General features: G+C 43.4%; 1 protein-coding gene across 2 annotated transcripts in view; it reads right to left on the bottom strand.

The window, feature by feature from the left end:
* The window catches only part of nrp1a (neuropilin 1a), a 117,638-nt gene extending 104,667 nt beyond the window's left edge, over positions 1 to 12,971 (bottom strand). For both annotated transcript variants that reach the window (XM_079575918.1, XM_079575919.1), the window contains exons 1-2: positions 12,467 to 12,971; positions 10,396 to 10,570 (exon numbers count right to left, since the gene is read on the bottom strand). In XM_079575918.1, the coding sequence (XP_079432044.1) occupies positions 10,396 to 10,570; positions 12,467 to 12,533 (242 nt within the window). In that variant the 5' untranslated portion in view covers positions 12,534 to 12,971. The remainder of the gene's footprint in view (positions 1 to 10,395; positions 10,571 to 12,466) is intronic.
* Between the last annotated feature and the right edge of the window lie 1,098 nt (positions 12,972 to 14,069).

Below are 14,069 nucleotides of genomic sequence, written 5' to 3'. Positions count from 1 at the left end.
ACGATGCGCTCCCACTGTTCAGCACTATAGCAATCAAATTATACCTGGAATGACATTGGAACGACGTACAGCAGCATCTCAAAAAAGCAATCTACTTTGAAGATGTCTTGTTTGCACTTCACCATAATTACACCGTAGCTTATTTTGCCAGCACAGAAAAACTTTCGCATCAAGCGCTCCAACAATCAGAGCTCGCTTTGTATCATATGCCTCGAAAAACGGAGGAAAAAACTCTGCTAATCAGGAAGGTAAGCCACTCGAAGACAATACACAACATCCCAAGGGTAGCACTGGTTAAAGCGATCCCGATCTCTACAAAGACAGACTAAAATCTTTTGACATAAACATCGTTCCATCTTCGCCTTGACCCCTTCGTGAAAAGCAAGGTGACCCACTAGCTAATGAGGAAGCGTCTTAAAGTAGGTCTCATGTGCGGCTAACTGTTGGCTATGTGACCGCAGGGGTGGCTGTTCCATTTTTTTTTTTTTCTTTTCCCCCCGCGCTGAAGGAGAGGAGTTTCACCTTGGCCGCCAGCTTTGGAAGGGCAGCCTGATTGAAAAGCTTTCTGGCCGTGGCATCTGCCGCCCTCCCCGCTGCTCTGTCACCGCGTTTGATTCATACTCAACCTGGACCACCACCGGGAGGGCCGGCCACTCCAGCTCGCAGCGGGAGGCCGGCCGCTCCACTTCGCTCAGCAACAGGAGCAGCAAGGCAAAAAAATAAAAATAATAAAATAAAAAAGAGGCCAGACCAGAGCCCAGATCATAAATAAAACATCTCAAGTTTCATCACAGGAAAAAAGGTGCGACTTGTATGACTTTCTGTGAGTAACTGAGTGAATTGGATTGGTTTCATTGACTTCATAGATCTTAATTACTTGAGATGTTTATATTGTGTGACAAGTTTAACTCTCTTGTTGAAGTCAAAGAGAAAAAAATGGACTTGCAATCTTAAGTGGTTCAGAGATATAGTGACAGGGCATCAGTGGCTCAGTGGTTAGAGCGATTCGTTCATGGTAGGAATAGGCGATGCCTCTGTCTTTGAGTTTTATCCAATACCAAGTAATATATGGCTAGTAGCACGATATTGTTCTGATAGAAAAGTGAAATATTGATATTTAAACATGATAGATAGCTAAAAATATACACATATATTTTGGTATTACTCTGCCCATGTCTCATCCATGGACCCAAAGATCGATGGTTTAAATCCAGCTCCACCAGTTCTTGGTTTCACTGTGTCCTTGGGCAACACAATCCACCCACCAAGCCTTTAAATAAATATGGACTCCACCAGAGATTTCAATCTATGCAATCTTTACACCGTATTTGAAAAGAGTCCAATAACATTGTCAACTAAATTGAAATCCATCCTGCTGAATATTGTCTCTTTCTTTGTAGTGGAACATGTATCCATTTCGCTTATTAGCCCTCTGTTTGCTTTAGGGCTCAAAAAGTCAACCAGTGACAGATTCTAGACTAACAAAGGTGACATTGATTTCCCTTTGTACAAAGCAGACAGTTGTCCGTTTGGATGTCCAGGATGAGCTAAATTGGTCCTAAGTGGCATTAGGCAGAGTGGCCAGGGGGGCTCGCGCTCCCCTAAGCCCCTTCTGTCCGACACTCTCACTTCCTGGGAACAGGTGGTGCGGCTCTTTTGACTTGGTCGTACTTTGGCATTCCGCATAAACAAAGACCGCGCCGCCAAGTAAAGCTGCCGCGCGAGGTTGTGTACCGCCTTCTCCCGGCATCTGTTCACCTCCGCCGTGCGACTGCTGGGGCCCTGTCAGGAATGCCTCGAAGGCCTGAGGACGTCTATTGTAAAGGGCGACCCAGCGGAGAGTGTTTGCCCTTCCCAGCATGCCGGGCAGCTCCGCGGGGGGAGGCAGCACAGCGGGACACGGGAACGGGATAGGAGCGCGGCTAACAATTAAGCAAAGGAAAGAGGTGCTTTTCCAAGACTTGGGTTTCAGACCGGTGAAGGCAGGAGGGCTCTTCCTGAGTTTAAGAAGCGCACTCAGGCGTTGGGCTGTCTACCTCCCCCTTTGCACATAAGAAGGCATTCCTGGAATATCTGTGCTCACTATGCATCTCCTGCTTAGGTTCCCCCCCCACACACATAGTCAGACACTTCCACTCCCCCCAAATAGTTATTGACTACAACTCCTGAACTGTCAGGCCTTAAGGCAAAGGGGGCCACCACAAGAATCCCAAACTTCATCCACTAGATTCAAGAGCTACCAAACGTACATTCATAACAACAAAGAAAACTGAGAGAGGGGTTAACCAGGAAGGTTTGAACTACCTGTAAATTGTCTTTTTACTGACTTAATTATACTACTATTCCTGCTCAAATCCAACACTCTCACAAATCCGTATGTATTTATGAGTAAATCTGCTGTCTTTTTATGTTTGAGCCAACTAAAACTTTAGTCCAGGAATCTACAAATGTTTTGCAGTTGTTTTTCTGACACATATCGGATGTGGCACATTATCAACTCCTTGTCCCAGTCAAAATCATTCAAGTGCCAACAGTACCTCTTACATACTTTCTCATTATAAAGATGGTGAAACAAGAGTTAAAACAAGAATATGAATAAAATTAGCACATCAGCGAAAGAATTGTGTGATTTTCAACTCCCAATTTCTAGCTCTTTTCCCCCCAATTCAAATTGCACAGATTGACAGAAACAATCCGACTCGAGACCCGACTGTGAGGCCCAACGACGATAGAAAAGCAAAGAAACCAGGTAGGCCCAGGAAAGATGAGCCGTGTCTTACTTTCTTTCTGAGGCTTTTCCAAAACCAACATTGAGGACTTGAGTGACGGGTTTGGGGCTTGGAGCGATTCCACCGAGCCGTGTGGAGAGAGAGGAGTTGTTTTTTTCACTGTGGTCAGCAAATCCTCATCCATCAATGATTCATAATGTTGTCAGGAATGCACCATATCTATCTGAGACTAAGTTCCAGGCAGCGGGAGAGCGCCGCGTGGTGAGAATTGCCTGCGGTCAAGCATTCTTTTGGGCCGAAGTTTACTTTAAAACGGGGAGTAAGATTTGGGATCCAAACGCATGGATTTAGTCACTTTTCAAGACATTTTTAATGCAATTTGTTTTTTCCATCAAAATTGTGTCAAAACAAAAACTTCATCTAAAACTAAACTACGACCATAATGGAACTACACTGGGGAATCCAACAGTAAAAGCTAGCGGTTAGATGGCAGACCTCAGAGACTTTGCAGTATATTATACATTTTAGAAGTATGGATGCTACGTCAACAAATATTGCAATAACGATTCCAATTTTGATCTAGACCTGCTGAGTAAAGCAACCAAAGGTGTACGCTACAAATCATCTCCCCTGTAATTTTAACTTTTGTAGTGTATTCTTTTTGCAGTCCAGACATTCCTCTCTGATTTGTTTGCTAGAATAACAAGAAGCGTATTTTGCAAATGAGATACACAGTCTTTCTGTCCGACAATGTCAAAGCGGCCTGCCCCTTGTTTAGATTCAAATCCCTAGCTTTCTTTTAGATTGCACTGCAGCCTTCGCCCGACGCGCCTGACAAGCCTTATCAGATTGCAAACAAAAAAAAGCCCAAAGTGGATGCACAAGGCAAGAGCATATCTGTTTACTCGACTTTTTTCGCGTTCACTCCGCCGTTTCTCCCGACGAATTGACTTCAAATATTTGCCCTGATGCGGTTCCGTGCGCTCGGCTTCAAAACTTCATTAGCCCCTTGAAAAAGTCCACTCTGAAAGTCGACAGCTGAGCATGAAAGGTAAACACGTCAGGCATTGAGAATGGCAGGCCTCTCTTAGTCTTCTTATCAGTGCGATGAAGTGTGTCCCTACCTCCGCTTTCACCATGCAGCACGGTGCACTTGCCCAAACAAAGCTGTGGAGGTGGGAAGGGCTGTGGTAGTCTTTCAAGGAAGAAAGGGTTTAAAAGCACTTGACAACAGTTCAATTTCCCTGTGTCCAAGTTTATTCCATTAACTTACAACATGCACCATCCAGAACAATGTGAAAGGTAATCCAAGTACTTCTGACCATGAACCTGCCTCATGGTTATTTGGATGACTTGTATCCCAAATTCCTTTCCTTTCACAATCTGCCACAGTGTTCTGAGTGGAGAGGGTATTTGTGGGAAAGTGTCTTACCCAGGACCAATGATACATAGGCTATGACGCGCTTGAATTGACTTCAATTCTGTCTGGGGTGCTCATTGGCTGCTTCAAATCCCTTGGGGATGGGTATCTAAAAATATTAGAGTTGATTGAGGGGGCAAGATTCATTGCATTCATAAGAACGAGCAATTTTATGGTCACAAGTCTCCTGTCCCCCTTAGGCCGTTTTGTAGAAAACCAGCTCACCCTGTAGTTTTAAAATGCATGTGATTCTTGTATTACTTTTGGCAACTGATACACTGCCTGACCAAAAACAAAGTCTCCACAAAAAAGCTAATATTTGGTTGTAGCGCCTTTAGCTTTGATTACAGCAACGTTCGCGGGATTGTTTCAAAAAGCTTCTGCAATGTCAGAAGGTCCAGTGTTGCATTCATATTCATCTTTCAACAGATCTTGTTTTGATGATGGGAGTGTGACCACTGAGTAAGATTCTCCAAAGATTCTCAATGGGGACTGGACTCAGCGGCTTATCCATGTGTGAAAATGATATCTCACGCTCCCTGAGCAATGTGAGCCTGGCCAATCCTGGCATTGCAATCTTGGAATACGCCCCCTGCCATCAGGGAAGAAGAAATTCATTGATGGAATAACCTGGTCTCTCAGGATGTTCAGGTCTTATTCATTGGGCACATAGTGTTGCTGAACCCTGACCTGACCAAATGCAGCAACCCCAGATCAGAACAGAAGCCACTCTCAACAAAACGCAATCTCGACACTAATCAGAAAACTCATGTAGATGTTTTGCCATAATCTTCCAACCCCACTTAAAACTTATGTCCAAAGGTCACATGGCTAAACCACACGACCTCTGCATACCTGTCTACAGCAAACAACCCCACGATCCCGACAACGCTCCAGCGCTGCCAGACGCCGCTCCCTTCTGATGTTTTGAGTGCTTCTTGTTTGGTTTGCCGATAAGACCCATGTAGGGGGAGCATGTGGGGCATGTGTGTTCCATTTGCCCGCTAATTAGATTGCAAGGCAGTGCACTGAAGCATGCATTGTAGGCCCCACCACCCTCGCTGTTACCCCCACCCTCCCTCCCACCCTTCCCTTTGCCAGTCCATCAGATAAGGAGGCCATTCTGACTCGCTCTCATCAGTTTCCATTATGCTGCCGGGGCAGGATTGGTGAGTGGATGCGCTCCTGTCACAAAGCCTACGCAGATGACACAACAGCTGTCCATTGGTACATTTATGAACCCCCCCAAAAAAAGCTAATTGTGTTATTTTCCATTCACGTCAAGCCACATTCATGTATTATTTAGCGCAGATGACGTCAAGCGTTAGCTAGTCACTGCAGTTGTATCGTAGGAGTCACAACAGATGATAGTGGCACAGTTCCACTTAACCACATGGCGTGGGTGAGTTTGAGGAATACAGTATTGATTGATGTATGTATGGGTGAGAGGGAGATGGAGGACTGAAATATAAAATGGTAAAACACTGGAGGAAAGCCTGGGACCCTTCAGTCGGTGGAGGAAGTAATCGAGGCATCAAGGAGGTCAGACATGGTGCGTAAGTGGGGCAGATAAGCTTCATGGGAAAATGATAATGTATAACATGTGTGTCTGTCTCTACGTTTTAGATAGGGATTACTGCATGAGTGTAAGGATGCTACGTTAACTGATTTTACAATTAATAGTCATTATAGATCGCTTTTGCTATAATTCACAGGCAAATTGACTACTTGTCACTTGTTTTGGCGATGCAGTTAAGAAAAAAAATTGAATTAATTTGAATAATGTTGGTGTTGCAATCTATAAGTAATGGTCAACGGTCTAGGGTTTTCACACATTAACGAAGTCTGTGACTGTAACTGTACAATGTATTGCTGTAACAATGTGTAATAACTTGTACCTATGGGTTACAAAATTCATGTGATGACTATTAACATTTTCTAATGCCCCACAGAAACCCCGTTATGAAGGAGCAATAGAAAAAAAAATCTGCTTCTGTTTGTTTTCATTAACTACATATCATCTCGGCCCAGACCCGCTGCGAGCCTATCCTAAAGGAAAACCAAAGCCCCATGAAAAGCCCTCCATTAAAAGCATTAAAAATGTACGGGGGCTGCCAGTTTAAAAATAGCCCGTTGCTGTAGGTCAGGGCGCCCCTGTTTCCTCTGTGGCCAACATGAACCAGAAACATACTTACTTACACTTCCGAGCCAGTCAGTCTGGCCTGTATTCAAGCTAATGTTGTGTCTGCTAACCTCCTGACCACGCCGTTAGCAGAAAAGCCCTGGACTATGCTACAGTAAGCTAATAATCAAGCTAATGCACTGCAAAAAGTATTTAACTAGATCAGTATAAACACCTCAATTTGAGCATAATAATTCAAATTTTAGTTGTTTTGACTAGTTAAGAAGTTCTTGGGCATTTGTCCTAGATTATTTCACTTGTTCTGAGATGTTTCTGACTCGTTTTGATATATTTCGTCCTTATTTCAGGTAATTTTCAGGTAAGAAAATTGGTCTTATCTCATTGGCAATTTTACTTATTTTACTACTCATATTTCAAGCTAGTTTTACCCTAGAACTGGTCTGAAATGTCCTCAAACAAGCAAAGTAAACTTGGTCCAATCAGCAAAAGTGTCTAAATGAGTGAAAACCACTCAAAACAAGAAACATTTCGTAAATTCAAGTCATTTAAGCAAATGATTGATATTTACTTTTTGTAGTGTAGAAACAGCAGAGCTTCAATATGGCCTGCATTGAAGCTAGTTTTATGTCTGCTAACTTCCTGACCACGTCAATAGCGTAAGCCGTGTACATGATGATACTGATACTACTACTGCTAGAAACTACAGCGCATCAATCTGGCCTGCAAATATTTTCAAGCTAATGTGGTGTTAGCATATTAGCCAGAGGTGTTAATATGCAAACACCTATTGACCACAGTGTTAGCACTAGCTGTGTATAGATATAGAAAAATAGAAACCACAGTACTTCTATTCGAGCGATGTTGTGTCTACCCACAAACGATTAGCATTAGGCTATTTAACTAAAGCAGCTAACGGCAACAGTTGTCATATTAAACTTTTACTTCAGTGGGCATGATGGACGGCTCTATGTTGGACTGTGGTAAAGACAGAGGGAATGCTGTCTTTACCACTGCCTTTTACTTTACTTTGGTGAGAATAAATTATTTAAATATTCTTTTTTAGTAGAAATAGGCCTACACTACAGCTGAAGTACAGCAGCACAGCAGCAGAAGTAGTAGTTTTTAATCTTCTCTCAGGACAATGTTTGTTGTACTGGGCTTTTTAAATACATTTGACTTGTCTTGACATATCAAGGCATGTGGTAGTAACTTATAGTACTAGTAGTAGAAGTAATTAGGTGCAATACAGTGACAGTGTGACTATTGTTGTGCTAATGCCATTAAAAATACAGTTGAGTAGGTAAGTAGCTGCAGGAACAGTAGTAATAGTAGTAACATCACCATAGTATTTTCTTTTTAAAACAGATGCAGCACTTCTTCCACTTCTGACTGTTCAGTGTAACAGCTGTCAATAAAAACGTAACAAAACCTTATCTTTAAAGCTCTTCACTCTATATTCTAAGTGCATTCACGGACTGCCAATTAACCGGCAAAGTGCAGTCTCCAAACGCGGCCACCATAAAAGCGAAATAAAAAGAATGGCCGTGCAGCTAATTTGTAAATGATACTCTAGCGGTTCACGCGGCCCAACCCCCGGTTCAAAAAGCCTCCCAGTATTCCTTTTACGGCGCGTGTTTTCGGGGACAGGAAATTCATTCTTGGCTAATTTGATTAACGCAGGGCCATTGTTGGGGCCGCCCTCCTCCTTCTGTCCCCTTCTCTCTGATTCTCTCTCTCTCTCTCTCGCAAACACACATTGGACCTCGGACAGTTTAATAGTCCCAGCGGTGAAGAAACCAGATCCCGACTTAGTGTCAAGGAGCATCCAGGCTTTGAAAGACTGCCATAAATCAGCGACGGCCGTAAAAAGGAAGGTTCAAAATGTCAACAAAATTCGGGATTGCAAAAAACCTGAGGGACAGTGACGGCTATTGCGAAAGAAGGGGTTAAAAGCGATTGGGGACTTGCCTAGAAAGTCTTTTGGAGTTTTCAAAATGTGGCGCACAGACTTTTTTTTCAGAGTATGAATCAAGAGGTGTGTGCCGCATCCGTCAAAACCCAAAGCCTGCATTGTATATCAGCTGTCATTTAACAATAGGACTCTGGACGCCATGTTTTGGGTGGACCCTCCCTATACATCCAATGCAGTAATAAGATCTTACAAATCTCCGTGTCTCTCTCTTTCCCCCTGGAGCGTCAACAAACAGCTGATCCAGAGAGCTCGGCACACGTACACCACAGCCCCGACTCCCGTGCATTTGCGAACCGGCGGATGGGTAGAAGGGAGCTGGGAGGGAGGGAGGGCGAGCCAGGCGGTGTGCCCAGGCACAGTTTTACCTCACCTGGGGGCAGCCTCATCACATTACAGCCTGTCTCCGCTTTCGTGGGGCTTAAGACGATCTGGGAGAGCCGTTTGTAGCCCCTTTGTTTGGGGGGGATTGTTTCAAGTCAGAAAGGCTTCTAACTGTCACTTTGGGGAAATTTACTGTAAAGTTAGCTTGTACTGATGGTGCGGGTATCCGAGATGTCAGGAAAAGTTTGGAAAAGCAGACAGGAGTAATGCTCTGCTGTGAAAAATGTGTTAAAATAAAGTTATGGTAACAGTTTGTTTTGTACATACTTTGATGTTGAGTTAACAGTCCACACAAATTTGACAATGTTATTCCTCTATCGGCATCAAAGATATATAAAAAAAATATAGTACAGAGTGCTTTGGTATTATAATAACTTGAAAGCTAGGCTATATGTTGCATATCCAAATATTTGTTCCTAATAAATGAGATTATCAGGCTTTTATCCCACTGGTTTCACTCTCCTAAAGTGAGGAAACCCCCACAATCTCAAGCTGCACTCAGATATGCCTGCTGCCTTAACCAGCGGGGACCTTCACCACTAGATGGCGCAGCTTCATGTGCTATGAGCCTGGCACATACATTGGAAATCTCATGATGAAGCTCTCTCCACATAGGAGGTCAATGCACACAGTCAAAAAACACCGTGCTACTTAGGTCTAAACAACACTTTGCATCAGCCATGAAAACTCAAAGTCATGTTTCAAAGCCATGTTTCACATTTTCTCAATAACATCACTATGAATAGCATTTTCGCTTCCAACTCAGATTGCTACATTATATTGCCTTGCTTTATTGCTGTCTGCCAGACTCAAAGCTTTGACCCTGATGGCCGTTATTGCTATAGTCAAAAAGAGCACGTACAGATAAGGACACATGCGCATAGGCAGCATTAGGCATGGCTTTTCCAGGGATTTCCATGTTGTAATTGCAGACGCTAGATCAGATAGTGGCAAAAAAAAAAAAAAGGGACTTGACGCATCAATGAATTTTTAAAAAAAGACAGAGAGAAACATCTGGTCCGCATTCACAGCATAGACTAAAGCAGTGGGTTTTAGGAGGACTTTGGGGTCGCTTAGTCCCGGCTTTTACAGCTTGTATGGTCCTCATTTAGACCTGAGTATGTCTTGTGTCCCATCAGAAGTTCTTTGGCTAGTTGAGAGTCTGAATAGTATGAGTTCTTGAGTCCAGTTTTAGTCCTGGTTTATTCTCGGTCTTGTCCTAGTTTAGCATCTCTGCTAGCGTTACATAGAAGTCTTGATAATGATGATTTAAGCAATTTTATTGCAAACAAACCATCAGAAATATGCAAAACTATGCTGGCAAACATCTTAATTTCACATAGCGGTGTCCCACAAAAAGAGAGCTGACTTGAAAAAGCATCAGAAGTGCGGACACAAAAACAGAACAAAACATGTTTTGAGAGATTACGCATCGAGAATATTTCATTTTTATTTCTTAGCAGCAGCGCTCGCAGCTTGATTCGACATTGAAGATTACACTCGATATCGAAAATGTGCACAACTTTCACACAGCAATTTCAATATTCTCTGGTCGATGACATATTGCCCATCTCCGTCCTGGATCATTCCTCGTTTACGCTTAGCCTAATCCTCATTAAGATATGACTACATGCTCTTTTAGTCCTGGCTTTACAACAGTTCCACAAAAGCTATAGTCAACGTGCGTCCTTTCCAGCCGAAAAAAGCCCGACATTCAACAGTCGCTCCATTTAAGAACCGTCAGACTTACTTGCACTCCCTGTCCTCCAGGTCGAAGTGCGGGTTGAAGTTGATGAGGATGCGCTGGTGGGGGCCCGGGGCGGTGATGACCCAGTTGCATTTCTGCGAGGAGGGGTAGGAGCGCGGGTAGTCCGGGGAGGTGAGGTAGCTGGCGCTGGAGATGCGGATGTTGCCTCCACATTTGTCTACAGGAGAGATGCAGAGACGGAGAATGAATCACTGAGAACTGACAAAGCCCACATTTATTAGCTGAGTAGAAACATATAAGTGTAGAAATATCGGTTTAAGTGGTTTAAAAGTATGGTTTGTCTAGTAATGATTTGCCAAAACGTAGTCACACTGAGCATATTCATGTAAATAACCTTTTTATGCATAATTTGAAGTTTGAGAATACCACATGTTGCTCATTTTCTGGCTTGTTTTACACTTTTCACGTCCGAAAAGCGTCCGAGAATGAGAACAATCCCCAAACTAGACTAAACAAATTCATGAAGACTTTTACCACTGTTCGAGAAACATTAACCAGGAGATTCCCAACCTCTTTTTGTCCCGCACACCCCATGAGTCCCTCTTATCTTTGGAAAATCTTACACTAAAAGCCCAATTAAGTGATGAAATGACTGTGCTGTGTTCAAAATGACATCAAAGATACTCTCTTTACTTATCACCGAGTTGCTTTCCTATGAAAATACTACTCCACTAGTCAGTTTCACATTATATTTCAACTCGAAAACCTTAAATAGACCTCCTTTGAAGTACCCCCGATGTCCAATTCATGCAGTCCAGGTGAGTTTTGTTCGAGTTGTTAAATCACGATTCACATTTTTTTTACGCACTATATGTAAAAGTTGTCTTGCCCAAAGTTCGCTTGTTTTCTTTTTTAAACACATGTGCCTCGATTTGCTCCGTCGCCTCACTCTCTCTCGCGTTTATCTTCATTTACGCATCTACTTTACCCCCGGTCCCCGCCATCTGCCGCGCTCACCTACTGACACCTCTCGTTAAAATCCATTAAGGCGCAACAGTCGGGCTTGGCTTTGTGTGCGCGCATAGGGAAACGAAAGTATCGCCTATTTGCGGACACGGAAGATGGTGACTTTTTGAACCAACTTTCGGAAGACGCGCAGGGGAAGCGAAACAGCCCAACGCGTGAAGTTTCTCGAGTGTTTTTTATAAGGGCTTTCAAAAACTTATGTTCAAAAAGGAAAACTGGTAGGCCTACAAATAGTGAATTGGTGACTTTTTAGTCTTTGGAAACGCAGGGGAAACGGTGAAATAGCGATGCGTAAAAAGTTAATCTGCGTGTACTGGCCATAACACGCATTGAAAGTATGCATTTATATATTTGCATGTTGAAAGAGTGTTCACAAGTATTCATCGGGGATAAGGAAGTTGATCACTTTTTTCATAACTTTGGGGACGCATGGGGAAACAGCACAGTAGCTGTGCGTAAATGTTTCTACAGGCATATAAAGGCAAAAACACGTGTTGAATCTATGAATGTGGACAGCTCTACGTTCGAAAGTGACACAAGGGGGCCATACATCAGGAATAAAAAAAGTTTTGTTTATTTTTACTTCGAAAATAGGTGGGGAAATCGCGAAGTATCTGTGCGTAAAAGTTTCCCGAACTAAAGTATAAACCTGTAGTTGTAATATCAAATAAATTAACAAGGTCTATAGATACATCAGGGAAAGGAGGTCGGTGATTGTTTAGTCCTAACTTTGGAAACGCATGAGAAAGCAGCGAAATAGCGATGCGTAAAAGTGACTTGTTATCGACAACCGAAGAAACTGATTAAGAATGGATCTAGATAGTTGTACTGCATAAAGGGGGCGCGAACGTACTTCATAAAATATGTCAAAACTCTGTGCCACGATGTCGTAAAAACGCTCGGTTGAAATAACATGCTATCTCGGAACACAAAGGGCAGGTGAGCGTTTGCTTCTGTGCCATCTTCTAAGACGCACAACACGGAACTAGCTAATCTTTTAGGAAAATACGGGGATTAAACGGACTCGCGAAGCCTGTCATGAAAGCGTAATTCTATTTGTTTAAATCCATCTCTTGTCATCACTTACCGTTCTTAGAAGCCTTGACTGCCAACAGTACTCCCATGAACAGGAACAAAACTAATCCACAATGCATCCTTGAATCGTTATCCCCCCAAAATAAAGTGGTTTTAAGACGGGGAAGAAAAAAAAGTTACAAACTCCACAGGTATCTCCTTGTGTGTTTATTGTTGTTGTTGTTTTTAGTGATTGTGCGCAAAGCGAGTCGGCATCCTGTCCGGGTTCACTCCCGTGCGTCGTGACGCGCCTGGGCTGTTGTTCCTGGCTCCAGTGCGCACCGTGCCATATCCTCCGCAAAGAAAAACCCCTCCAAAAAGATAGAAGCTCGGGTCCTTGTTAGTCCTTTTTAGATCCTTTTTTTTAAATGTAGTCCGCCAGAGAAGGAGAAGGAGGGTAAACCCCCAATCTGTGGACAGAAAGAGCAGAAGTCAGGGTCACAAATGGTTTATGGAGGGTTAAACGTTGGCCTATGTGGCACCAGCGCTGCCCGTGGCTGCTTTCTGTCTAACTACTGTGCGCGGCGGAGGCTTAAGAAGTGGCATTGCTCTCCCTCTGCCTCTCTCTCTCTCTCTCTCTCTCTCACTATCTCTCTTCGTTCGACTCACCCTCTCACCCCACCCTCGCCCACCCTCCCTTATCGCTCATTCTTGCTTCCACGCGAGCCCCCGTAACAGCATCAAGGCGAAACACGATTCTACTTGAGCGTTTAACAGAATGTGGCAAGGTCTGTCTCCTATTATTGTCTTGTTTGTGGTCAAGAAGGTACTGCGTAATCTCAATTAAACAGCTCTACCGTCGTGCGTAAGCGTTGGTAAACAAACGCGATGAAGGGGCTAATATGGACTTTGACCCCAAGGCCCGATGACGAGCTTTTGTTTTCTGTTGCAGTGGAATAAAGTTACTGTTGGTGTGAAGACCTTCTTTGTGCGTTGTGCATCTACCCTTTTGGTGAACTGGCTGGGTGGTGGTTGTTGTTGTTGTTTTTTACGGGTTTGCGCCCTGAAAGTTGTGAAACGTGCTTAGAAGCTCATCCCTGCAAGGATCGGGATGCTAGAAATTCGTTGAAGTTTGGACCACAACAAACGCGCCTTCTTTCATTGTTTGTAAAAGAAAAAAATGGTAGGCTATAAGATAAAGCTTTATATATATTTATTCCAACCTGATATGGAATCTGCAACGGTCTGTCAAACAATACTAACAGAAAAAAAAACCTTTCCTACATAAAACGATTAGAACTATCTGACTTGTGGAAACGAATTTTAACAAACGTGCGCCTCAAAACGCTATAAAAGTGTCCCTACATTTCCGACAAGTGTCATCGTGGCAATTCGGACACGATATGGGCCTCTTCGCGCGCGCGTTGCACATCTCCATTACGCGTTATGGCTGTCGTTTCCACACAGAGCAGCAGTTCATAAAAAAAATAGAAAAAAAAATAGAAAAAAAACCCGGGCCCCGGCTTCTGCTCCCTCTCCTCCCCAGAGCTAAATAATACAAGTCTTGCTCTCTCCAGTCACTCACTCTTATACGCGCCAGTGGCTTTGAGGCAGATGCACTGCTACTTACTCCTCTGCCCCAGCAACAGTGACACCATAAAAAAAAACACACACAA

This window comes from Gobius niger, assembly GCF_951799975.1.
Source record: "Gobius niger genome assembly, chromosome: 18".
NCBI classification, from domain to species: Eukaryota; Metazoa; Chordata; class Actinopteri; order Gobiiformes; family Gobiidae; genus Gobius; species Gobius niger.
The sequence above is the reverse complement of the archived record's forward strand: the minus strand, read 5'-3'. Positions and strand labels throughout refer to the sequence as shown.